Here is a 23,916-nt window from a genome sequence, read left to right as displayed (position 1 = left end):
AATCATGATTCATAAATTGCGAAACAGTAAGACTATCATGAAAGCAGACCCTGTGGTGGTCCTTAATCCCGAAATGGAAAAACCCTTCTGCCCATGAAATTGAACTACCTGTGGTGTATTGAATGGCGTCAATGTCATTGTAATTGTTTGAGTTCAACCAACTTTTAATGTCCATGATAATGATGAGTTGTATAATAAGTAGATTTTTTTTTGAAAAGGCAAAATAAGTAGATTTGACTTTGTTGATTTGTTATTTAGTAAATAAGTAGCATAATAATAAGTATGCAAAATGATGAGTTCACACCCATTAGCAATAGAGCAAAGAGAAATTAGAGATATAACTTGTTTTCATATATCGGATACTGATATACACGGACTTGCTCCAGGTTTTTAAGGAAGCGTTGCTTTTTTTTCCTCTCTCTATTGATGATAGGTTCAATGAATTGTAAATTTGGAATCCAAGCACTACAAGGATTTTGCTGACCGCTTCAGCTTATAAATGGTTGAATGATAACAATATTGCTACTTGGTCTGCAAAATCCTGGAAATGAATTTGAAAAATCAAGGCACCGGAAAAGATTTAAGTGTTCATGTGGTTGCTCATGCATAATATGCTTCAAGTTAATAATCACCGCTTACAGGGTAACCACACTTCTTCGCCAAGTTTCTCTAGATGCTCGCACGATGATGACGACATCCTCCATTGCCTTAGTGATTGTCCACATTATCAGAAATTAGGGGGCCTATACTCAACCCAAAAGCTAGCTTAAGAGTTAAGGTTTGCACTACCCTTATAAAGTCTATTTATGCTCTATCTCTAGCCAATGTGGGACTTCTAACACACCCCCTCACGTCCAGGACTGAACAACCTGGAACGTGGGATCAACAACAACGGGTGGCCCAATAATGGGAGGTCTCCACAACAAACAACAAATGGATCTAGGATAGGCTCTGATACCATATCAGAAATTAGGGGGCCTATACTCAACCCAAAAGCTAGCTCAAGAGTTAAGGTTTGCACTACCCTTATAAAGGCTATTTATGCTCTATCTCTAGCCAATGTGGGACTTCTAACACACATGTATGCAGGGCATCTACTTGTCATTCATAGGATTCTGGATCAAAACTGAGATGTTCATCTTAGACATATTCCCTGAAGCTAAGGCTACATATGATTGCCTTGTCGATGATACGCCAAACCCTTCCTCCACTCCCATGGCAGCTCTAACCTCAATTTGTTCGATGATGAAATTGAGCGGTCAACAAAGCCATCACCCTCACCATGCCGATCAACTAAAACTGACAGTTACCAATTTCATAACTCGGAAGCAAAAGAGAAGCTCAAGCACCATCGGATTTTCCTCTGCACAGACTGCACTCAATCAGAACTAGTCTTCTTCTCCCAAATTGTACTCTGCCCACAAATTCGACCTCACCGCTCTGAATGTCGATCTCGTCCTCGAAGATGTCCGACCTTACCTCATATCTTACAGCAGCAACATCAAAGTCATCTTCGTTAAGAACAGCGTGATTTCTCTATGGCTCTTAGGAGAATGTGAAAGCTGCCCTGGCTCAACCACAACCATGACAATGGGGATCGAGCGCATTCAGAAGGAAAATTTCTGAGATACGGTTAAAGACATAGTGCAAATCTATGATGAGGAACCAAATGAAAATATGAAATGATGTTTAGATTTGTGGTTTGATTTCAGGATGTGAATAATCATCTTGAGATTTTGAGACCCGCTATTAAGAATTTTGGAGGGAGCGTACAAGTGTTGTCTGTTGAAGGCGGTGACTGTCACGTGAATTATGTTGGGCCTGACTCCATTGGATCAGGAATCAAAGCTGCTATCAAGGAAAGTTTCCACATATTCTCAATGTTACCTCACCACCACCACCTAGGAATACCATACAAATGCAACGTTTCCGAACAGGTGGCGACATTGATTAAATATATAAAAAAAAAATACAATTGCATTATTATCTGAATGTACACAATTAATCTAATGGACATCCCAACTCCAACCTAATATACATGGCATCCCTGTAAACTGTGAAGCTTTGCCAGCAAGAAAATATAAAGTTAAGCCTCTCAGTAGGAGCAAACACGGTGAAGATGCGAGATCCCACCCACTCATCTCAGGGATTTCAATACTACTCTTTGCACTGAATACCAAGAATGGCATTATTATCATTCACAGACCAGAGTAATCAGAATTCCCATGCGTTTAGAGCTCGGTGCCGCTCTCCGAAACATTCATAAATCTGATTAAGAATTACACAAATTCAAACACCTCTCCGGAGTGCCACCTGATGCATAAATGCAAAACGCCGTTCAGTAAAACAATGGACTAGCGTTCTCGTGCTGATTCATTATACAAGCAAAATAGAGAAACAACTCAAACAAGTACCACAAGGTTGTTGACGCAATGAAGATATCATATTACAGAGCTCAAAGTTGATACAGATGTATATTAAATTATAAAACAATGGTGCATAATAATATTGTCTGTATCCCGTGTGCTAAATATAACTTACCAGAGGAACTAGAAATCTGACGCCTTCTGTTTTTTAGGTCTTTTATGACCTGATGACGGTCCCTGTGCAAATATGATTTCTAAGATCAATAACAATGCATTATGAAAATGGTCCAAACGTACCTTGGAAACAAACAATCAAAGAGAGAATAATTAGACAAAAGTCTTTATAGTGTACCTTGCGCTTGTGGTCCTTTTTGCCAACCCTTTCGCCTGAAACCACAGTTATATGTGTAGCTTTAATAATAAATAAAAGGAAACTCCCATCACTTACAGAAAATTAGATTGCAGGTACTAACAAAAGTAGTCTGTTACCTCCGAAATTCATGAAGTCCGGAATAAATGTACGATCCTGATCCCCAGCACAATGCAAATGCTGTCAGTGTTCACCAAATCACAAAGAAAAAGAACAGCGTACTTGGATAATCATTAACCACAAGCCTTAAGCATTGAAAACAATATATGGACAATACCAAAATAAAACATATTTCTAACCTTTGGTGTGCCTGGTGATTCACCGTATGTCCCATCACGGAGAGATGAACCCTCAGCCTCCTTATATTGCACCTGAATCATATATTTTAACACGTAACAAAATCAAACAAATTTGGAAAAAGCAAGCGAAGTTCTGATTTTATAGACGATCAAACATTAGAAGGACATACTACAACCCTATGGACATTCTAACAAGTGAAATTGTCACAATCTGCTCGTAAATCGTAATATAAAATTATTCGACACATTTGGCAAATATATTTCTCTCAAATCCCATATACGGATTACCTGTCTCTGGAGATTCAACCAAGTTAGTATTTCTTTTCTTAGTTCAAGATGCTCGGCACAAACAGCTTTCGTTGGAACCTTTGGTTTCAAATTGACCTGCAATCACAGAATCAAATTAAAAGGAAATGGATCAGGAAGAGTGTGAAAGGAACCCAACCCAGAAACTGTTATTCTTCAAAGATAGAACCCTAATCCCCAATTAGGGAATTAGAGGAAGATACAAGATAAATCTCCTCTCTTTAACCCAATTCCCAAATCATACCCAAAAGATACAAAAGATCTCTAACTTACTCTTATTTATAATACCACTCACTAACTAACTGGACTATGGGATAACTCCCTTAACTAACTAAACTATGTAATGCGGGTACATATCAGAGGGTCAGTGTGGTTCTTGTGTCTGGGCACTACTCATAAGTCCACAGATATGCTCAAGCTCAACTCACATAATCAGTATTTCAGTTTGGATCTGACATTAAAACACAACGCGCGGGCACATGTATGTATGGTTGAGAATTCAAGGTTCCAAAACTAGCTGATTTCAAGCTTAAATGAGCACTAGTATATATTATGCTAAGTTAATATATACATGTAGATATAAACTGTTCTGCCAAAAATATATACAATCTTCTTATTCTTAATTGAACTATTAGTGAGGCTTGTCAAGCTGAGACAAGCAACTGGGCCTATATACCTATCTGAAAGTGCACAAGCTCAATCACAGTTCTACTCTCAAAACCAAACAAATTTAATAGTTAGAAAAAGCATTTAAAATAATCAGCTCTCCAGAAATGAAAAAACAAGGCTTTCATATGCTGTTAAAAGAAAAGATCAGTAATAACTACACAACTGCACCAGCTAGGGGAAAAATGAAATATCTAAACTGCATTAAAAGTTCAAAAGAGTCTCGACAAACCCCAAGATCTTGCAAAGTTTGCTCAATCCGTTTGACAGTCCGAAGTCCAGTAGTTGAGTTTCCGGCTTGCACCATTTGCTCAAGTGCATACATTCTTGAATATACACGAAGCTGAAATATTTCTTATTATCAGATTATGTTCTGAAGTATAAGCATTAAAAAATTTGATGAAATTTCCGCTGATGAAAAAAACAGTTAATTAGAATATTTGATGAAAGCAGGATCAAATTTTAGGACGTCAGAGTCCTTGTTAACACCAATGTCATGAGGGTTTGACAAAATTTTGTTTTGGATGTTGATTGCTCAACACTACTATCCTCTTTTTCTTTGGGCTTGGGACGGGCTATGTAATGCAACATCAAGCCAAACTATTAAGAAGGATATAGAATTAACAGGTTTGTTAGAAATGATTTTTACAATGGCCAATGGAACGTGCCCGAAGGATAGCTCAAGTGGTAAGAGCTGGTGGACATATGGGTTGGGGATGGGGAGGTCTAGCAATCAACCCTGGAGGGCTGTAGTTTATCTTTCCGATGTACAAAAAAAAAACAATGGCCAATAGGACGTTATGGCATCTTTTTTTATCCATGTACCCAATCTCACCTAGTAGAAAAAGGGTTTTTTGTTGTTGTTGTAAGATCCTTGTTAACCTTCCATAGGGGAGAGGGAAGAGAGTGAGATTTGAAGAAGAAAAGCCAGAGGAAGCACAACTGGAAACCTTCTGTATAACTTACCATGCGAAGAGAAGCTAGAATAGATGCATTGTCTGGTGATGTGGAAGGCACATTCAATGGAGAAACAGTGTCACCAGGGATGACCCTCTCTGAAAATTCTGCACCAGCATTCGAAGTTACAGCCAACTGAGACTCTTCAACAACCTGAAACATATATAAAGTCATACGCATGATATCAAAATCAAAGGCACACATGCATGTACAACACATGTGAAAACAATTATATATTCCATGAACTTTGTTACCCTAACTGGGAATTATAAACTAGGAACAGTTGTTTCAATGACATACCTTCAACATACATTTTACTATGAGTAAAGATTAACCGTTAGTTACCAGAGCACAGTTCTATCCTACCTCCCACACTCCCAGTGCAAATGAAAAAAGTACATACAAGGAAGACTTTGTCTGATGCATAAATACAGTAATAAGAACATTCCCCAAAGTTTTAAGTTCATGAGTAGGAATTTATAACCATGGTAAATCAAGAAATCAGAATTAGATAATCTGAAAATCAGTCTTGAATCTTTTCAAACATTACTCCTCTCCGCAGGTAATTAGTGGTGCTATAGAAAAACAATATTTAAAGAACTACCTTAGAAGACACGCGCAATTCAGATATTTTTTTTGCTTCAATGATAACCTGCATGGCATAACAAAAGAAGGAAGCTATGCTTCATTTGAAATTACAGGTAGCAGCAACACATAAACTACTGATTTAATTTTTTTTTTATAGAACTAAACCTCTTCATCTCTTCGCTCTTGTTGCCTTGTTTGAGAAAGCACCACGGACAGTGCTCGTTTTCGTTCCACTTCTTGTGAAACTTTATATGGTTGCTACATTGAGGAGGGAAAACAAGTTACTATGGATGACCACATGACAATGTCCTAAGGCAGATACAAATTTGATTTTTCTACAAAGACTCTACACAACAAACAAAAGAAAGTAACTACTTCAAAGCAACATACAAAACTATTTTATCAAAGGTGTTTACTGTACCTTAACAACAGGATGTGTGGCAACGTCTCCTGCAGATGGAGCCCTTGCAATTAATATAGCCCGAGATACTACAGGACAGACATGGGAATGTGATCAAATATAAACATAAACATATCACATTTTTGCTTGTGCAGTCTCCATACAATCAAACATAAAGCGTGAATTAAAGAAAATGCATAACAGAGCGCAACATATAATATTTTATTGAACAAAGACATACCACTATAATATCGATCCTTTAATTCTTCTACAGTCCGAGATGATGGGAACCTATCAGCAATTACAATAAATCGGAGATCGAACCTCTCACACAAGTCAAACAGTTCATCCGTCTCCTCCTTGGTCCACATCTATGTAGATAAATTAATAATGGAACAAAGCAATGCATTGAATGCTTAGTAAAATAGATGGATATAAAAACCTTCATAAAAATGCTTATATGTTTCACATTCCAATTTCAGTGGTGAAAAGCACACAGAACATCACAACTGCAGTTAAGGGTGGGTAATTTTACAAGATGAGAAGTACAATTGAGTGTGGTGTACAAAAGAAGCAGACGCAGAGCTAAGCCAGGTTCATAGATGCAGATCCTTTTAAGTTAGTGACAAATTTTCCTCTCTGTTTCTTGCTATTCTTGAAACCAGACATCATGATACCAGCGTGTCACCCAATTCGAAAGCTTTAAAAAACCATCCAACATTATGTATTTCCAAAAAAAGTTACTGCAAATTTTCCTGACGTGATTCAAATAATTATCGAATTGGTTTACAATGGCAATTCTCCAAAAATCACCAACTCCATCACAAACCGAGCATAGCTATTCATCTAGAAGGGGATAATTTATCCTACTCATATGATCTCCTATATAAAGATATACATTAGCGCAATCAAGATTTAAGCTTCAATCAAATTTTATCACCACAAACCAAACAGTATTCCTTCATATTTATATAAATGCCCAGAACGGAAGCTGACCATTAAATAAATATATGCCAATTGCTAGATGTTTGCATCACAAGAGACAACCCTCAGCAAAAGTAGATCAGAAATTTGGCTGAGACGCAATCAAAAAAACCAAACTACAGTCGTGTTTGTTTTTAGGAATCCCAATGTTGTCATCCAAAGAAAAATGTACATCATTCCAACTTCACACTAAACTCTCGAGGTTCAAGGACCAATTAATATCTTTACATGAAATCCTTATTAAATTAATGACAAAAGAGAACACCCCTAGGCTTGCCACAGCATGGCTTGTTGCTATTAGCCTATAAACGAATAATCCAATATCCTTTTCTGACAAAAACAAAAAAAAGGCTTTCTACATTGTGATTTATAAGCTCCAACATAAGTAATAACAAGCAAACAATTTTGTAACTTCAAACCTGTATAGTGTTACACACACAAAATAAAAAAAAAAGGTTTCAATTTGTTACCTCACAATAGAAGTCAAAATGACTCTACTATCACAACTTCATACAAAAATTAAATTTCAGTTTGGATAGCATGAAAATTTTCTACTCAGTAGTTTAAGCAAGCTCATACATAAATTTCCATAAAATTGCATAATTAGACGATAGTTGATACCCACCGGATTGGTCAAATGCTTGTCATACTCCTCATCTGTGTATCTGATAATGTCAACAGACTGCACCACAGCGCGTAAACCGCCAATCAATTATACAAACAGAAAACATTGATTTAAATCGAAATATACAAACAGTACCTTGTTATACTTGGCAAAAGAATAATCCCCTGTAGGGGGAACACCATTGACGACACGAACCTGCAAGAGAACAGTCACTAGCATGCTCATAGTCACAGTTGAAAATTTTACAGAAACCGTGACTGACCCAATGGTAAAGTTGAAGATTATCTTTACGAGCAGAACTGGTGAAAGGAAGCCATTGCCAAGTGATCTGAAGAAGAGAAGGTGAAAAAACCAAACTGAAATTTCAATAATTGAGCAATGCGAACGAAACAAAACCTTTTCATCAGGAGGAGGCTTTTTCTTGAATTGAGAGGAATCGATTGCGGGCATAAGAGATGGTAATCCACCAGTAAGCGCATACACCTACAACCACAGATACAATTCAATTCAGTAACCGCCATGAAAATGTTGAAAGAATGAATGGTTGTTTGGTTGGTACCTCGCGCGAAATGCCATCTGGTTTTCTCTGAGATTCTTTGGGAGGACGAGGCTTCTTCTCGAGTGAGAATGAGTGTCTGGTTAATCCCAGGATATCCTTCGCATCCATTGGTTTCTTCCGAATCGATTCATGCAGCGGTTAGGGTTTCAGGAGGAAGATGATCTCCATTACCGAACGGAAGCAAAGCTTCGGTTTTCCCTCTCACTTCCTCAACTGTCGTCGATACGAAGATGGATGGGGCCTGATGCTAACGACGTCGTAGGATCTGCCTCGCTTTCTCTGCACACTTCGTTTTACAGCTACTCAAACGACGTAGTTTATAGATAAGCACTCTCACCCTCTTTAAACTTTTCTAATGGAATATCAGAATCTCTCACAAAATTCGCTAAAGTGATGTTTTCCGTCGCAAAGTGCGTCACTAATGTAAATTCATTTATTATAGCGTGAAATTATATTTAAAAAAATATATTTCCATCTCTAAAATCCATCAATAATTTAAAATACTTGTCAAAACTATGCATGCACTAGTGACGAATTTTGAAGATGGGAAAATATTTCGTTGCTAAAATAGAGCGATTTAAATTGGAGAGAGATTTTGTGGCGAAAATTATTCATATAAAAATTGTGACGCTACTTCTGTCTCTAGTATTCATTATTCAAGAGTTTTGTGATGGATTCTGATATTTCATTGTAAAGAGTGGGGTGGAGTGTATATTTTAGACAAGAATGAGGTGAAGTGTAATTTTGATAAACCTCAAGAATAAGAATAGTGCAGGTACTTTACTCAAGAAAATAAGTTCAAAATAAATTGTTTACAAGCTCATTTTGTTTCTTGAGCGAGGAAATTTTGGTTGTGTTTATCTGAGTAAAGAACATATGTTAGAAGCAGGTGTAGAAAGTGAATTCCAGTTCAAAAATATGTCTCATATATGATTGAACCCAGACATCCTTTGCTTTGAATGAAAAATAAGAAAAAGACGCATAAGATGAACACTATGGAGAGACAGTGAAATTTCCATTTTGCACACCATCCTCTCAATTAGGTTGTTTATCCAGAGTTGGGAGAAGGATGTAGAGGTTATGTGGTGGCTTAGTGGTTATGAGGGAGGTTCGGTGATGGCTAGGAAGGAGATGGATAAGAATGAGAGGAAAAAGGTGGAAGAGAAGGATAAAAAGTGATTAAAGAAAATTTTAAATAACTAAAATTAATGTGAAAAATCAATATGGACAATCTACATTTGTCTAAGATTACCACGTGGGTTGGTGACTTGGTGACTTGGATAAAATATTAGTCAAATAATGATTATGATATCATTGGTCCTTATTTAAAACAAAAATGAAGTAAAGTGAAGGCACGATACTTTTGTTGAAAGGATCTTTTACCATAATATTTTCAAATCCCTCAAGATTCAATTGTAGTATAGCAAAGCGTTTTATCGTATCAAATAAAATTTCTAACACAAATGTCATTCTTTAATAAAATTCATTCAAGAAATGAGTTTAGAAAATGGTTGATTTGTTTTGCAAAATTAGAAGAACAAAATGCTACAACCAATCCCAAAGAAGAGAGGTTTAACTATACATACACATGAATGCTACACAAGCTTACAAGAGAACTAAGAAGAAAGCGACGATTTATATCACCTTCGGTGTAGCTCCAGCTAAACGGAAGGTCACCCGACCTCAAAGTTCCTTACTTTACTCCTTGGGTTCAAGCTCTCTCTATTTTTCTTTCAAGTTCTATTTCTACAAAGTGATGGGTTATCTTATTATGAGAAAAAGAAGCACTTTTATAGAAAAAATAGTTTGCGCAGGGTGCCCAACGACCCTGTTTCTTCAAAGGAGAGTTTCTAGAATTGCCTTGGCCGCTCAACACCCTCTTAGGCCCGTCTTGTGACCTCAACACTTCTCAAGCTTTGGTTTCTCATCAAAACTTTCATCTTTTTCTAATCCAACCATTCAAATTAAAGTTTCATGTGTTATGAATCATATATCTAAATTTAGCTTGATTTGACAGTTAACGAATGAGGTGTTGCAAATTTGGTCGGACGAATTTGAACTTCCAACATAAAAAAGTTGAGATTAGAATTGAAATTTTCATAGAACTTAACCTAAACCCAAATAATTACTAAACTAATCAATTGGGGTTAAAATGATATAAATTGGAACACATACGTCAAATAAGTTCCTAAAATGATATCCATATATATGTAAAAACGGAACTTATCAACGTTCTTCCAGGTTTCATTCACACTTCGATTTCTCTTTTCTATTCATATCAAATTATCTACCATATTTCTTATTTCTCGCTCTTTTATTCTTATATTTATCTTGGTGAAGGTGTGCTTATAGTGCCAACAAAACATTATTCTTTTCTTGTAGTTCCTCCTTTGAATGCCACTCGTTCCGTAACCCCAGCAAACAACCAAGCGCAGCCCTACCAAACAACCAAATGCACAACTAGTAATGCTAAATAGTAGATTTAGTGTTAATCCATATTTTTTATTCTTTAAAATTATATCTCTTACCCTTTTAGACTTGGATATTATTGACATTTTCTTCTTCCAATTCTAACGCAGCTCCAAGTATGGTAGTTAAAACCTTGAGATAACTCATAAAATCGTGCTATTTTACAAGCCTAGATCCCAGAATCGAGTCAAATTGCATGTAAAATCGCTTTTGGGTGAGCTAGAGTGAGGTCAATTGAACTCAGTAAACTCAGTTAAACTCACGATTCTTTTATCTATGAGTTCACTAAGTTTAGTACAAGTTAACTCTAGATAAAAACCACACCTTTTTGCTTCTAAAATTAGGGTTTTGTAAACATTTTAGTTGCATCCTTGTGCGGCACATTTAGATAAACCATGTTCTTGCCTCCCTCTCTCCCTCACTCGAAGAAATATTTATTTGTGTGTCAACTTCATTGATCGACCAACAAAGATCTGACAAGTTGTCCACCTTCTTCCTACGAGGACCCAACTGGTTCCTTGAAATATAAAGGGATAAACGTGAAAACCGTTAATGAAATTTGAGCGAGGTCTGATTTTCGTCCCCTCACCGGAAAATCTTCCTAAAGACGCCCTCAAACTACGGTTTTTGGTTAGAAACCGTCCTTGCCGTCGATAAAGCTTCGGTCGTCTTGCCCATGTGTCAAATTGGAGACTATGTGGACATGCCACATCATATAATGAAATGACGTGTAATTTTTTAAAAAAATAAACCCTAACACAATTAAATTTTAATTAAACCCTCCAAAATCTTCATAATTAAAATTCAAAAAAAAAGTATGAATAATGTGAAAAAAAATTATTTACCAAAAAAAGGTTACAAATATCATATTTACCAAACCTGAGTGTTTTTAGAAAATGACACGGACGTAGGGCCGCTGTCAAGAAACTGTAGTCTAAAGATGGGAGACGCCACTGTTTTCCAAACGTGGCCTAAAAAGAGGTTTCTACCACCTTCTTCACATTCGCAATAAAAATCAATTTCTCCAAAAAAAAATTCGTATAAATTATTTCCACTTAAGAGAAATGAATTGTTATATGTTTGTATAATTTCATGAGTATATTATTATATTTATTAATGTTCTTTATAGATATTTATTTTAAAGAACAAAAGTAAATATGAGCCTTTCATTTATTTAAATGTTTAAAATAAATATTTTCACTAATATTGTTACATATTTTTAAAATTTCATGAATTTAATATATTTATTTTTTTTCTTCATAAATATCTAAATAAAAAGCCTATATTTATTTTTATTCTTTAAAATTAATATCTATAAAGAACATTAATAAATATAATAATATCCTCATATGAAATTATAAAAACATATATAAATTTATTTCTTATAAGTAAATTTTTTTTATAGAAATTTGTTGGAAAAATTAAAATTTGAATGTGAAGTAAGTATAGGCTACACTTCTATCACGGTGGCAAGAACCTCTTTATTTGAAACCGTGGCCCTACGTCGAAAAAACACAAAAATATGATTTTTTAACCCTCTTTGAGTAAATAATTTTTTTCCCATTATTCATTTTTTTTTCCTTAAAACTCTAACTTTTAAACTAACCCTAACCTAACTTCATCTCTCAATAAATTCGACCAACACCATTTTGGGTAACCCATTTCATTCTTCCTCCTTTGGAATTCAAAACCAAATCCCCTTTTAATGGGGATGAAGGCTTGGTGTATTATGAATTTCTTATTATTCCTTTTTAAAATATTAAAACATAGAATGTCTCAAGAGGCCTATCAACCTCTTTTATGTAAGGGTGGGTTAATAGTAGAGACAAACTCAACCAAGAAAACCTATAAACTTATAGAGCGAAATGAGACAACAACTTCTTTTAGTTGTTATTGTATTTATAGATTTTAGATTAGTTTAGTTTTTTTTTTAGCCAAACGCAACACCTATTAACATTTCTCGTGTTAAAATGCTGTATGTGCTCAAAATCTAAAACGAAAAAAAACTAATTGTTCATCCGGAGCTCTATATTGGGATTTCAAATTTTGCAATGTTGTTCCAAATATTTCCGAGTAATAATACTAAGAAAGCAAAGCTAAAAAATCAATATATGCAATTTTCAGAGGTCTCAGACTATTGAAACACATCATAATCTAAAACCAGATAATCAGACAATGTAGGCAATTTCAATTCATCACTGACCTCACCAATTACAGAAAATTACAAAAAAATGTAACAATTGAATGCAAGAGTAAGTAACAATGATTTATAGGGAAAAGAGATCACTCAGTGATGGCTAAAGTTATATGGTTCGATTCTGCCAGCAATTTTCCTCAGCTCTGAAATTTCAGAAGAGGGAGCTTGGTATCCTCATCGTGAAAACTCTTTCCCCATAAAAAAACATAGATCTGAATAATAATCGCAAAGATTAAAACAATGTTTAACAAAAACAGGAAATCAAAATCGATTAAAACAGAAGAGATCACTCAGTTCAGCGGGGTTTTCGACACGCAAAGCAACCTCTCGAGAGAGGAAGCCTGCATTCCGGTCTGTTGAGCTTGAATTTTATGGAGTCATCACCGTGATCTCAAGTTGTAAAAATTGAAAAAAATTCAGAGAATAAAACAAAGCAAAACCAGATTCGTATGAAGAAACAACAGATGAGAAACACACAAAAAAAAAAATTAATTCAACATATAAACGCAGCGTCTACGCTGCTAAGAATACTGCAGCACATGAGAATGATAACCACAAGTTCTGGATTTATAAGGAGGAAGTTAGGGTTTCCGAGAGAATATAAGCTTAGACGCCGTCGTTTTGAATAACAGAAATGAAATCAAACCTCTATAGTCTATACGATGGGCCAACAAAAATCAGCATTCGAGTTTTTTTTTTTTTTTTTTTAGCTTTGGAGTTTCTATTCAATACTATAATAATGAAATATCTACATTGGTCTATTAACCATTTTGATCCATGCACTTTTGACCCAAAAAACCCATACACTTCGGTGGGCCTACATTTTTTTTTTCAAAATCTAATGTTGTGAAGCTACAAATCCAGCATAGTTTTTTTTTTGGTAGTATGTACCACTCCTGTTAACATGGTGACATCTATCTTTTTATGTTTTTTTTCCATTTTAAATTTTATTAAAAACTAAACCTAAGACATAAATGAAGATTTGTTCCTATGTATTGGGGGGAAGATGCAATGTTAGCATGATATTTTGGAAGATAATGGCCCAAAAGAGTCTTACTTAAAAGTATTTTCATGGCGAAAATAAACAATTGTTTATCGTGTGCCTTTATTGTGCTTCAAGAGTTATGAGCTATGTGGCTCAGCTCAAAATCCAAGATCATCAATTACCAGGACGACTGTTCTCTCCACCACCGTGTAGGATCATTATCATAGTTAGAGATGTCAACGCTACAAAATGAAACTCCAAGAATTGTACCCTCAACCTCCCCTAGTGGGGCCTTCCACGGTGATGAACTCTCATGAAGCGGAGAGAACGATGTAGATGTTTATGATCTAGTTGATGGTATAGGGAGAGGTGTTGCGGGTGATGTAAACAAACAAGGTTAGGTTTCTCTTTGGATATGCTTTCACTTAATTTGTTCAGAGAATTCAAAGTTGATAAGTGTTGGTATCTAGTCAAAGATGATTAAAGTGTATTTGGTTAAACTTTAAAAGTGGGTTAAAGTGGTAAATCTGCTTTCCAGTGCACATTTTTCTAAAGCACCAAATTTGTCCCATTAATGAAAAAAAAAAACTTTTTACTTTTAACACAACTTTAATACAAACCAAACTCAAATACACTTTTTTATTTCCACTCATTTTCACTTCTTATTTCTCTTTTCGTTTTCTTTAAAGTTACCTATTATTATTATCATCGTTGTCCTCCATAAACTCTTATGGTCCTAAGCTTAGAGAATAAAGCTCCAAACTCAAGTCATAAATTGGTATTAGAGCGAACATGTCTTCTTTCGATTATCTATGCCTTTTTAATCAAAAGCCTAAAGACAAACCCCATTCTAAGTCGAGGTCGTGTGAAGACCGCAAGCATATATATGAAATTGATCGGGTCATCCTTATGAGGTGACTCAGGATCATCTCACGGGATGACTCGGGCGAGACACAGTCCTCCAAACCCTTAAATACGTGTGCTTGTTTGGTTGAAATATGTGTTCTTATGATTGACAAGCTCATCCTTAAAGGATTACTCGTGAGGGGCAATTATTAATTAAAATAATTAAATTTGGTTGTGAATGAATTCGAGAGGAATCTTAGTAAATCTAAGGAGTCCTGGCTCATTCCAGTGTTTTCCACGAAATCCATTCCCACAGGCACCCTTTCGAGAAACTTCCCTAATGACCCCCTCACCGTCGGATCACCCTGCAGGGACACGTGCTCAACAAACTGCCATAGATCTCCCAACCTGCATGATGAAGCATAGCCACAATTTCGTCAAATCACACTGTCCCTACCACCTCTTCCCCTGCTTTATATATATGATATATCTCCTCTTCCACCACCACCGAGTCACACCAACAACCTCTGCACCATTCTCAAACAAGCACTGTGTTTTCTTCTCTTCGAGTTACTCACTCACAAACACACACTCTTTTTCTTTTTCTTCAGCTTCCACGACAGAAAGACATGGCTCCTGAGCTAGTTCCAACTGCAACGAAATCTGTTACCGGTTTCAACAGACCGGTGACTCTGCAGAAACGTGCATACGTGACGTTTCTTGCCGGAAACGGTGACTACGTGAAAGGCGTGGTTGGGCTCGCCAAAGGGTTGCGGAAGGTGAAGAGTGCGTACCCGTTGGTGGTTGCCGTGCTCCCTGACGTGCCGGAGGAGCACCGTGAGATCCTGGAGTCTCAGGGCTGTATTGTCCGGGAGATTGAACCCGTTTACCCGCCGGAAAACCAGACCCAATTTGCCATGGCGTATTACGTCATCAACTATTCCAAGCTCCGTATCTGGGAGGTACGTTCCGTGCATTGATTCATACACGTAACACGTAGACTCTTGACTCTTGAGTCGGTTACTCTATGAATTATCCACTTGTTCCATTTTTTAATGGATATATATAGTCATATACTCATGCTCAATAGTTTACATTCATAATCAATTACAATATCTCATGTATTTTATGCATGAGAAATAATTACTTTATTTTTAAATATTATCTAAAATAACAATATTTTTTTATTTTTTATTTGGGTGATTCCGTAAAGTTTAATTCATCATTAAATGATATATATAATTGATTAAAATATTAGAGTTGAAGTTTTTAAAGCTAATACTGGCTCATTTAAGGTGATACCAGGACTTAAGGAAAGTAGTCGTCTCATAATCGTCAGCATGAAGTACATTGGAAAATTAACAAAAAAATCACATTGGTAAGAATTGTGATGAATGGAAATAAAAAAGTTAGTGAAGATGATATTGAACTTTTAACACCTCAATCATTTTGCATGTTAGGCAAATCACCGGGAAGTGTGTTTTATTTCGAATTAGTTATTGTTTGATTGATTTGCTTGTAGATAACTGAGTTGGAACATGAAAAATGGTTAATTACTAATTGGAATGTGAAAATTTGTGTGCAGTTCGTGGAGTACAGCAAGATGATATACTTGGACGGAGACATTCAGGTGTTTGAAAACATTGACCACTTGTTTGATCTCCCTGATGGTTACTTCTACGCTGTCATGGATTGCTTCTGTGAGAAGACATGGAGTCACACTCCACAATACAAAATCGGTTACTGTCAGCAGTGCCCGGAGAAGGTGCAGTGGCCTAAAGAATTGGGCGAACCACCTTCTCTTTACTTCAATGCAGGCATGTTTGTGTTTGAACCCAGCATTGAAACTTACCATGACTTGCTCAAGACAGTGAGAGTCACTACTCCCACCTCATTTGCAGAACAAGACTTCTTGAACATGTATTTCAAGGACATTTACAAGCCAATTCCACTGGTTTACAATCTTGTTCTTGCCATGTTGTGGCGTCATCCAGAGAATGTGGACCTTGACAATGTCAAGGTTGTTCACTATTGCGCGGCGGTATGGGACTCAAAGATACGAATTCAATCAATTAATTTGTTAATTAGTTCTGTTTGTGAACACTTGAATTGAAAGTACTTGACTATTTTGTGTTCAGGGATCAAAGCCATGGAGATATACAGGGAAGGAAGACAATATGCAGAGGGATGACATAAAGATGCTGGTGCAGAAATGGTGGAATATCTACAATGATCCTTCTCTTGACTATGATAAGCAATTCAATGGTGCAGCACCAGCACAAAGAGATAATGGTGTTGGCATTGAGCCATTTGTACAGGCTCTGTCAGAAGTTGGTCAAGTTCAATACATCACAGCACCATCAGCAGCTTAAAAAAGGAAAAAAGAGTTAGGAAGAAGAGGACTTTGGAATCAAAAGAAGGAAGTTTGGAGCCCATAGTTAGATAGAAGGGAGCTCTCCAAGCTTCTTATTTTGCTTTTTTTTTCCATGAATTACTTTGAGTGTTTTTTTTTCTTTTTTCTGCTCTTGTTGGTTCTTTTGTATAATTAAGGTTGGTGGGTTTGCTAATAGGACTCTGGATCTGGGTTTCCATGTATATAGTACTGTATTTCTGTTTTTGTTGGATTTGGCAATGCTTAAAGATAAAGGGAAATGTGATGAAGGACATGGTTCTTTCATTTTATGGTGTAAAAGGTCTCTTGTCTTTTTCCTGTGAAATTTAAGGTTCTTTTCAACATTGTCATGCAACAATGTAATTTTCATTTGGTCCAAGGATAAATTGCTGCCCAAGCAACAACTTTGTTCTATTGATATGCGACCTATGTTGAGAACAAATTGGTTGTGATTGGTTTCTCGTAAAGGCATATGATTTGGGAAATGGACATCATATTCCATATATGTTACTATTAACAATTTAACATCATGAGAAATTGCAATTTGGTACTATTGGTTTCCAATCTCTGAATTAGATGACTTAACCGAATTAAATTTACCTATGATTCTAAAAAAAAAATTTTACCTATGACTCTATGAGGCGTTGATGACAAGTTAGGAAGTTTTGGATTGGTTAATTTTAGCTCGAAAGAGGCAAAGAGCCCATAAAAACAGGATTTTTATGATTTGGGATACAATTGGATTTTAGCTCTCCCTTATGGCCAATCACTTTATTTTTTCGAGTCCCAATTCTTGGGCAATTGTATATACATTTTTTGGTAATGAATTGGACGTACGTTTGATGATAAATACAAAAAAGGAACAAAATGATTTTGTATACCGAATAATAATTAGGAAAGAAAGCTAAAAAAATGGAAGCATAGCTAAAAACTATGCTCAAATAATGGATAAAACAATACTTTTTGCCTTTTTGGTCAAACACGAAAAAAAATGGAAGCCAATATACGCTGGTAATGGGCTGAACCTAGCTACAAAATTCAGCCCAATCAGATTAACAGCAGAGTACACAAAGCCAAGGCATATCTCAATTTTGGATTAGATTTTAATGTGCTTTGAAGAGGGCCAGTTTGGTACCCTTCTCAGTTTTTTAGATTTAGAAACAGTTTTGAAGATCAACTTCTAAGTCCTAATTCTTAAAAGAGAAAAAGAAAACATACTTGACTGAGATGTTTTGTGTAGTTGAGAGCCTATAGCTTGAAAACCCTAGAGCATTTTGTTTACTGATCATACAATATCAATTCTTGTCCAATCCAATCACTCATGTCGATACCCCCCACAATGTTATCCATTTGCTAGGTAGGGAGGGATTAATTAGTACTTGTAGACCAATTCAGTGACCCTAGCCAATTATAATTGTGTTATTAGATTTCCTATATGTGAGGTTACATTATCTATTTCAGAACCCTTCTTTTAAGCACAAACTGGAGTAAAATTAGCAATAAAAGATGGTCAAGAAATCGAAGCATCTCCTTATAAGGCCGAAGCTAACAAAATTCATCAACAATTAAATTTTACCAATACTATGTTAACAGTTATGTCAAAACAGTTAGGAAGAATAGAGGTTCAAAAACCCATCGATATTCAATTCATCGAGGCTGGTTCCATTGAAAGTATTTTGAATAAATTCTTTCCTTTCTTCGAATCTCATGTCTGAATAGGTCGGTCTTGGATAGTAAGCTTTGGTGTTATTATCCGGGCCAAATTTTCTAATTTTGTTGATATTTGAATCTTTATCTAAATGATTTATTGAGAGTTTGTTTAGTTTTTCTTTTAATCTTTCCACACTTCCTGAAAGATTAAAGGAATTAAACTCTTCCTTGGTGTATTGAGGAATTTTGAAAATAGGAGTTTGCAAAGGGTTTCCTAGGGTAAATGATGAAGAAGTTTCTTTGGTTGTAACTGAGGATTCGGGTTTTTGAACCTCTATTCTTCCTTTTTGACTAAAAGATTTAATTGTTGCAAGAATTCATCTCTCAAAGGAGAGTCTTCCATTTTATCATGAATTACAGTTGAGACAAGCAGGAGGAGGACAGATTTTTGAAGTGCTCTTTCTATTGAGGCTATTTCTAACTCTTGTTGAGCTACCCTAGAGAGTTCTTGATCTTGGTTGCTAGAACCAGCTGTGGAGGTTGATGGAATCATAATCTTGTTGTTTTTTCCTAAGCTTAATTCACTTAAAGTCTTAATTAATCTAGCCATATTATTATCTTAAAATCCTAAGAGTGATAATGCTTCTTCCCAATCTAGCTAAACCAACGGTCTCACTACCTATCAGGCTTTACTGCCGGGACCACTAGACTCCAGGGATACCTCACACTAGTTCTTAAGTTTGAAGATAGAAATAGGGGGTGATTAATAGAAACGATAAGCAAAATTTTAGCTTAAAAGAAACAATAGATCAAAAACCAGAAACAACCAGGCTGATTCAGAACCCTTCCCTTACGGGAAAAGGCTCTGATACCAGATTTTGCGGAAAACGTAAAACATTTTGCAGTATGAAAAGTATGAAATATCAGAGTACTTACTGAAACACACTTTTATTCAAGATGAAAGTGCAGAAAGTTACAAGCAGACTGAAACATTTAAGAAGAAAATAGAGATAGAAGTAAGCTAGGGAAAAACCCGATGCCCTCTTTCTCTTACTTAGCTACCTATTTATATAAGTTCTGACCATAGTTACTTTCGAAAGTAACTCTGGTTTACATAAAAGTAACTACAGTTAATGAAACAGTAACTTTAATAATGGAAACTTTAATAATGAAAGGAAACTTTAATAATGAAAGTAGATTCCTTGTCGGCCAATATTGAAAAGCAGATTCTTTCTTGATCATGATGAGGAGGGCTGATAATGACCTTTTGTCTTTAAGTGTATGGATGATAATTGATGCCTAAGAAGTCATCTTCATTTTCTTGAAGGTAGTTCTGACTGTTGGCTGATGAAGTATCTGAGCCTGATTTCTGACTCATCATATCTATCTTCTTTTGAAATTCTTCGGGGGAACCGGCCGAGGCTAATTCGGCTATGAGCCTTGATCTTTCTTGGAGAAATGAACTTTCTTGAGTGAGACGAGAAACAGGGGTAGTTGACAGCTGTTTCTTGCTTTGCTGAGTAAGCTGATAAGTTTTTATCCAGGCTTCAATTTTTGTCTGTTGAAGTAAAGAGATATTGAATTTTGCCCACCATTTTATCCTGAAAATACGGTAGAGCTGGTAGAGTTCTGTATCCTCATAGATCTCTACAGTTCTCCAATCCCAGGTTAAGATTCAGGAGATGGCTTGAGAAGCGGTGAACATGAGGAGTTTATCTTCCATAATGAAATTTGACCTTTGGACAAAGTATTTGAACAATGGTTTGACTTCTTCAGGAAAGATGGACTCATCGAGACCTACCTTGCAAAACCAAACTTTGAACCACTGAGGGAATTTTAAGGAGATTCCTTTGTGGAACCAAATGAACCAAGAGTGTTGAAAAGGACGGAGATACAAGGCATAATACCAGGCATCTGTATAATCAAAGTAGTTATAACTAGGAGGGTCGAACTGCCTAGAGAACTGTTTAAAACAATGAAGAGGAGCATTCCAGTCCTGAGTTGTGAGGACTTTGAGGATTTTGATTTTGGAGAAAGCTATTTCTCCTTGTTTGTCTTGAGTATGTGTAACTTCTATGGAGTCAGAGTCTACTAGAATGAACTCATAAAATAATCTGGACTTTTTGGGATGTCCAGGGACATAATAAAAGTTGGTAGGAAATATTTGAGTGGCTATTTCTTTAGGACTTAAAGAGAAATATTCTCTTTCTATAATGAGGGATGGCTCACCATCTGGCTTTTCTAGATATTCGGTTTGCTCGGTTTTGACAGAGGATTTTGAGGGGTTTTGAGCTAATACTGTATATTTATTGGTTAATGGGACTAATGAAGACTTTTGGGGCGGTGTTTTGACAATTTGAGCTGTGGTGAGTTTTTGAGAGGATTTTGAAGGGGTGGCTGGTGTTGAAGATCCAGCAACCTTGAGAGGGGTTACTATTATTGCTTTTGATCCTGATGATGATGGTGCTGATTGATAAGTGCTAAATTTACTTAATTTTGATATCATTCGTGGGCACTTATTAGGGTTAGAAATGTGAAATAGCTATCAAATTTACCCTCAATTGTGATGATATGGTTTACTAGAGGTCCTTGTAGAATTTAAGTGTTAATTATCAAATTTTGATGTAGGAATGAATGTTGGGAATGAAGATTTGCTTCAAAGAGGCTTGAATCATAAGAAAGCATCAAAGAATAGTGCTTGGCTCAGAAGTTTGCTCAAGCCATCTTGCAACAGAAGGTATTGAATGCTTGGCTCAGAAGTTTGCTCAAGCCATCTAGCAACAGAAGGTTTTAAGTGTTTGGCTCTGAAGTTGGCTCAAGCGAATATTTGGTCGCTTGAGCGGTTGAAAGGCGGTTCCCAGTTCTTCCTTCACGTTAAAGAAAGAGTTCGCTTGAGCGAACTTTGGACCGCTTGAGCGAACAAAGCTGTTATAAAAAGAACCCACCATCGCATTTTACAGGGACGGCGGAAAAATTAGGGAAACAGAACAGAGAACTCATAGAGCTGAGGAGAAGAAGATATTTTTGGACTTCTTTGATCATCCATCGAGGTGGGAACGCTCGGCGGACGTCACGGATCGTCATCATCTTCTTGTTTCTCTTTGTAAGCCTTAAAGCATCCATGGAAATGGATTGCTAAACCCTTTTTGTTGGATTTGGATGTAGCCTTTAACTATGATGTGTTTCTCTTGATTTCTATATGAAAATATCATTTCTATTACATGATTCAATGATTTTCTCTTGTTCTTAATGTTATGTTTTAGTTGCGCACCTAGAACATATTGCTTGATTCGGCGTAAGAGCGGAAGCTACGACGTCTAGAGTCTGACATAGAGTTAATCATCTAGTAATCCTAATGTCTAGGAATGGAATTAGGCGTTGCTAGTCACTAAAACACCTAAGCTTAAAGATAACTTAACTTTGCTATGCATGTGAGGAATCAATGTTTAGGAAAGTAAGTTATAGATATCCACTCATGTGAGGAATCAATGAAGTAGGGTAGAATTGGTGTAGATGAATCATAAATAGGAATGAATTCCCATATAGAATCATAGGACACTAGTAGTTAAACGGTGAAGTCCAATTCCAACAGCTTTCTCATCTTGATATCTATCCTTTTTATTCTCACTTTGTTTAATTTGCATGTGCTTTGGCTACCGAAACAATCATCAACCTTTTGGAAATCTATTGCTTGAGTAATTTTACTAGAGAACGACATTTGTATTAGCAATTCCCTGCGGATACGACAAAAAAAAACCCTATGCTATACTACAATTGAATCTTGAAGGATTTTAAAAGTAGTATCGGTGTAGAAAAATCTTTCAACACTGATGAACCCAGTGGCGGTCCATATTGATCCTTTGATTTGGGTTTTGTATCACTCATGTTTTCCCTGTAAAAATTCTCTTGTTAGAAAATCTGGAAGGGAGTTATTATCTCCTTTGATATGAGTTATTTCAAAATCAAAGCAGGAAAGTAAAGATTGCCATCTAGCAAAAATATGTTTTGAAACTAGGTTTTGAACATCCTTTTGTAAAACTGAAGGTGCTGCTTTGCAATCAGTTTTTATCAAGAATCTTTTATTAAAAACATCATCTTGAAATTTTTGAACACATAGAACTATTGAAAGAATTTCTTTTTTGATTGTGGAATACTTTTGTTGAGCTGGGTGCCAAATTCCCGAATGGTACCTAATAATTTGCTCTTTTGAAGACTGGGGTTTTACCTGTTTAAGTATCCCACCATATCCTAATTCTGATGCATCTGTTTCTATAATTAATGAGGCATCTGGATCTGATATTCCTAAACAAGGTAGGCTTTGAACTAATTTCTTGACTTCCCTAACGCTATGGCTCATTTCCTCAGACCATGGCGGGGAGTTTTTCCTAAGTCTTTTGAACAAAGGGGCACAAATTATCCTTGTGTTGGGGATAAAATCTGCTACATAATTAACACAACCTAGAAATCTCTGTAATTGAGTTCTCTCTTTTAATTCGTCTGGAAATTTTTTTGCAAATTCTAATGATCTTTGTATTGGGGTAATTTGTCCTTGATGAATTTCATAACCTAAAAATCTAGTTTTAGTTTCAAAGATTTTCATCTTTTTCGCTGAAACTACTAATCCATTTTTCTTAATGATTTCTATAAACTTTTCTAAATGTTGAACGTGTTGATCTATACCTTTCGAGAATACTAAGACATCATCTAGATATACAATGGTGAAATCCATATATGGATAAAATATATCATTCATGATGTTCTGGTACTCACTAGGTGCATTTTTCAAGCCTTGTGGCATGACATTCCACTCAAAATGACCAAAAGGGACGACAAATGCAGTCTTATATCTGTCCTCCTCCCTCACTGAAATTTGATAATATCCTGATTTCATGTCAAATTTTGAGAATATTATTGCTTTGTGTAATCTTTTAATGAGATCTGTCTTATTAGGTAATGGGTATCTTATCCATTTTAATACTTTATTTAAGGGTTTGTAATTAATGACTAGTCTAGGAGCTCCTCTCTCTAATTCAGAAGCATTCATGACATAAAACCCTGTACAACTCCAGGGAGATTTGGAGTGGCGAATTAGACCCTTATTGAGATATTCTCCTATTTCTTCTCTACAATATTTTAAATATTGTTCATTCATTTGAACGGGCCGGGCTTTTGTAGGAATATCTTTCTCATTAAACCCGTCTATATATGGCAATGCTATGGTATGTATCTTTCTATGATGAAAGGCCATGGGATTTAA

The 23,916-nt window shown here is 35.9% G+C and overlaps 2 protein-coding genes, 3 non-coding genes and 1 pseudogene across 7 annotated transcripts; 2 read left to right on the top strand and 4 right to left on the bottom strand.

The window, feature by feature from the left end:
• The first annotated feature begins 1,215 nt into the window (after positions 1-1,215).
• LOC130726426 (nifU-like protein 1, chloroplastic) lies at positions 1,216-2,276 on the top strand (annotated as a pseudogene).
• Positions 1,927-8,439, bottom strand: LOC130731020 (SWR1-complex protein 4-like). Of its 3 annotated transcripts, none has more exons than XM_057583198.1 (17): positions 8,121-8,438; positions 7,958-8,044; positions 7,824-7,889; positions 7,697-7,756; positions 7,562-7,618; positions 6,194-6,323; positions 5,974-6,041; positions 5,718-5,810; positions 5,569-5,616; positions 4,974-5,117; positions 4,240-4,350; positions 3,324-3,419; positions 3,036-3,107; positions 2,856-2,916; positions 2,719-2,753; positions 2,542-2,603; positions 1,927-2,313 (listed from the first exon to the last, which is right to left on the bottom strand). In XM_057583198.1, exons 1-16 carry the CDS (start codon positions 8,226-8,228, stop codon positions 2,550-2,552), a joined length of 1,290 nt encoding a protein of 429 aa, XP_057439181.1. In that variant the 5' UTR covers positions 8,229-8,438; the 3' UTR covers positions 1,927-2,313; positions 2,542-2,549. The 3 variants fall into 3 exon arrangements, with proteins under 3 accessions (XP_057439181.1, XP_057439182.1, XP_057439183.1); XM_057583199.1 differs by having other exon boundaries at positions 2,856-2,892; XM_057583200.1 differs by lacking the exon at positions 7,824-7,889 and having other exon boundaries at positions 8,121-8,439.
• Positions 8,440-12,711: 4,272 nt separating this feature from the next.
• On the bottom strand, positions 12,712-12,796 carry LOC130734900 (small nucleolar RNA SNORD34). Its single transcript, XR_009018236.1, has one exon. It is a non-coding gene; the product is annotated as a small nucleolar RNA SNORD34 (small nucleolar RNA).
• A 76-nt stretch (positions 12,797-12,872) lies between these two features.
• On the bottom strand, positions 12,873-12,974 carry LOC130734730 (small nucleolar RNA R30/Z108). Its single transcript, XR_009018076.1, has one exon. It is a non-coding gene; the product is annotated as a small nucleolar RNA R30/Z108 (small nucleolar RNA).
• Positions 12,975-13,070: 96 nt separating this feature from the next.
• Positions 13,071-13,177, bottom strand: LOC130734927 (small nucleolar RNA Z107/R87). Its single transcript, XR_009018261.1, has one exon. It is a non-coding gene; the product is annotated as a small nucleolar RNA Z107/R87 (small nucleolar RNA).
• Positions 13,178-15,106: 1,929 nt separating this feature from the next.
• Positions 15,107-17,294, top strand: LOC130731019 (galactinol synthase 2-like). The gene is made up of 3 exons (XM_057583197.1): positions 15,107-15,579; positions 16,203-16,658; positions 16,756-17,294. Exons 1-3 carry the CDS (start codon positions 15,247-15,249, stop codon positions 16,987-16,989), a joined length of 1,023 nt encoding a protein of 340 aa, XP_057439180.1. The 5' UTR covers positions 15,107-15,246; the 3' UTR covers positions 16,990-17,294.
• Positions 17,295-23,916: the final 6,622 nt, after the last annotated feature.

The sequence above is a fragment of the Lotus japonicus genome, chromosome 1 (genome assembly GCF_012489685.1).
Source record: "Lotus japonicus ecotype B-129 chromosome 1, LjGifu_v1.2".
Classification (NCBI taxonomy): Eukaryota; Viridiplantae; Streptophyta; class Magnoliopsida; order Fabales; family Fabaceae; genus Lotus; species Lotus japonicus.
This window is presented reverse-complemented; position numbering and strand designations above follow the sequence as displayed.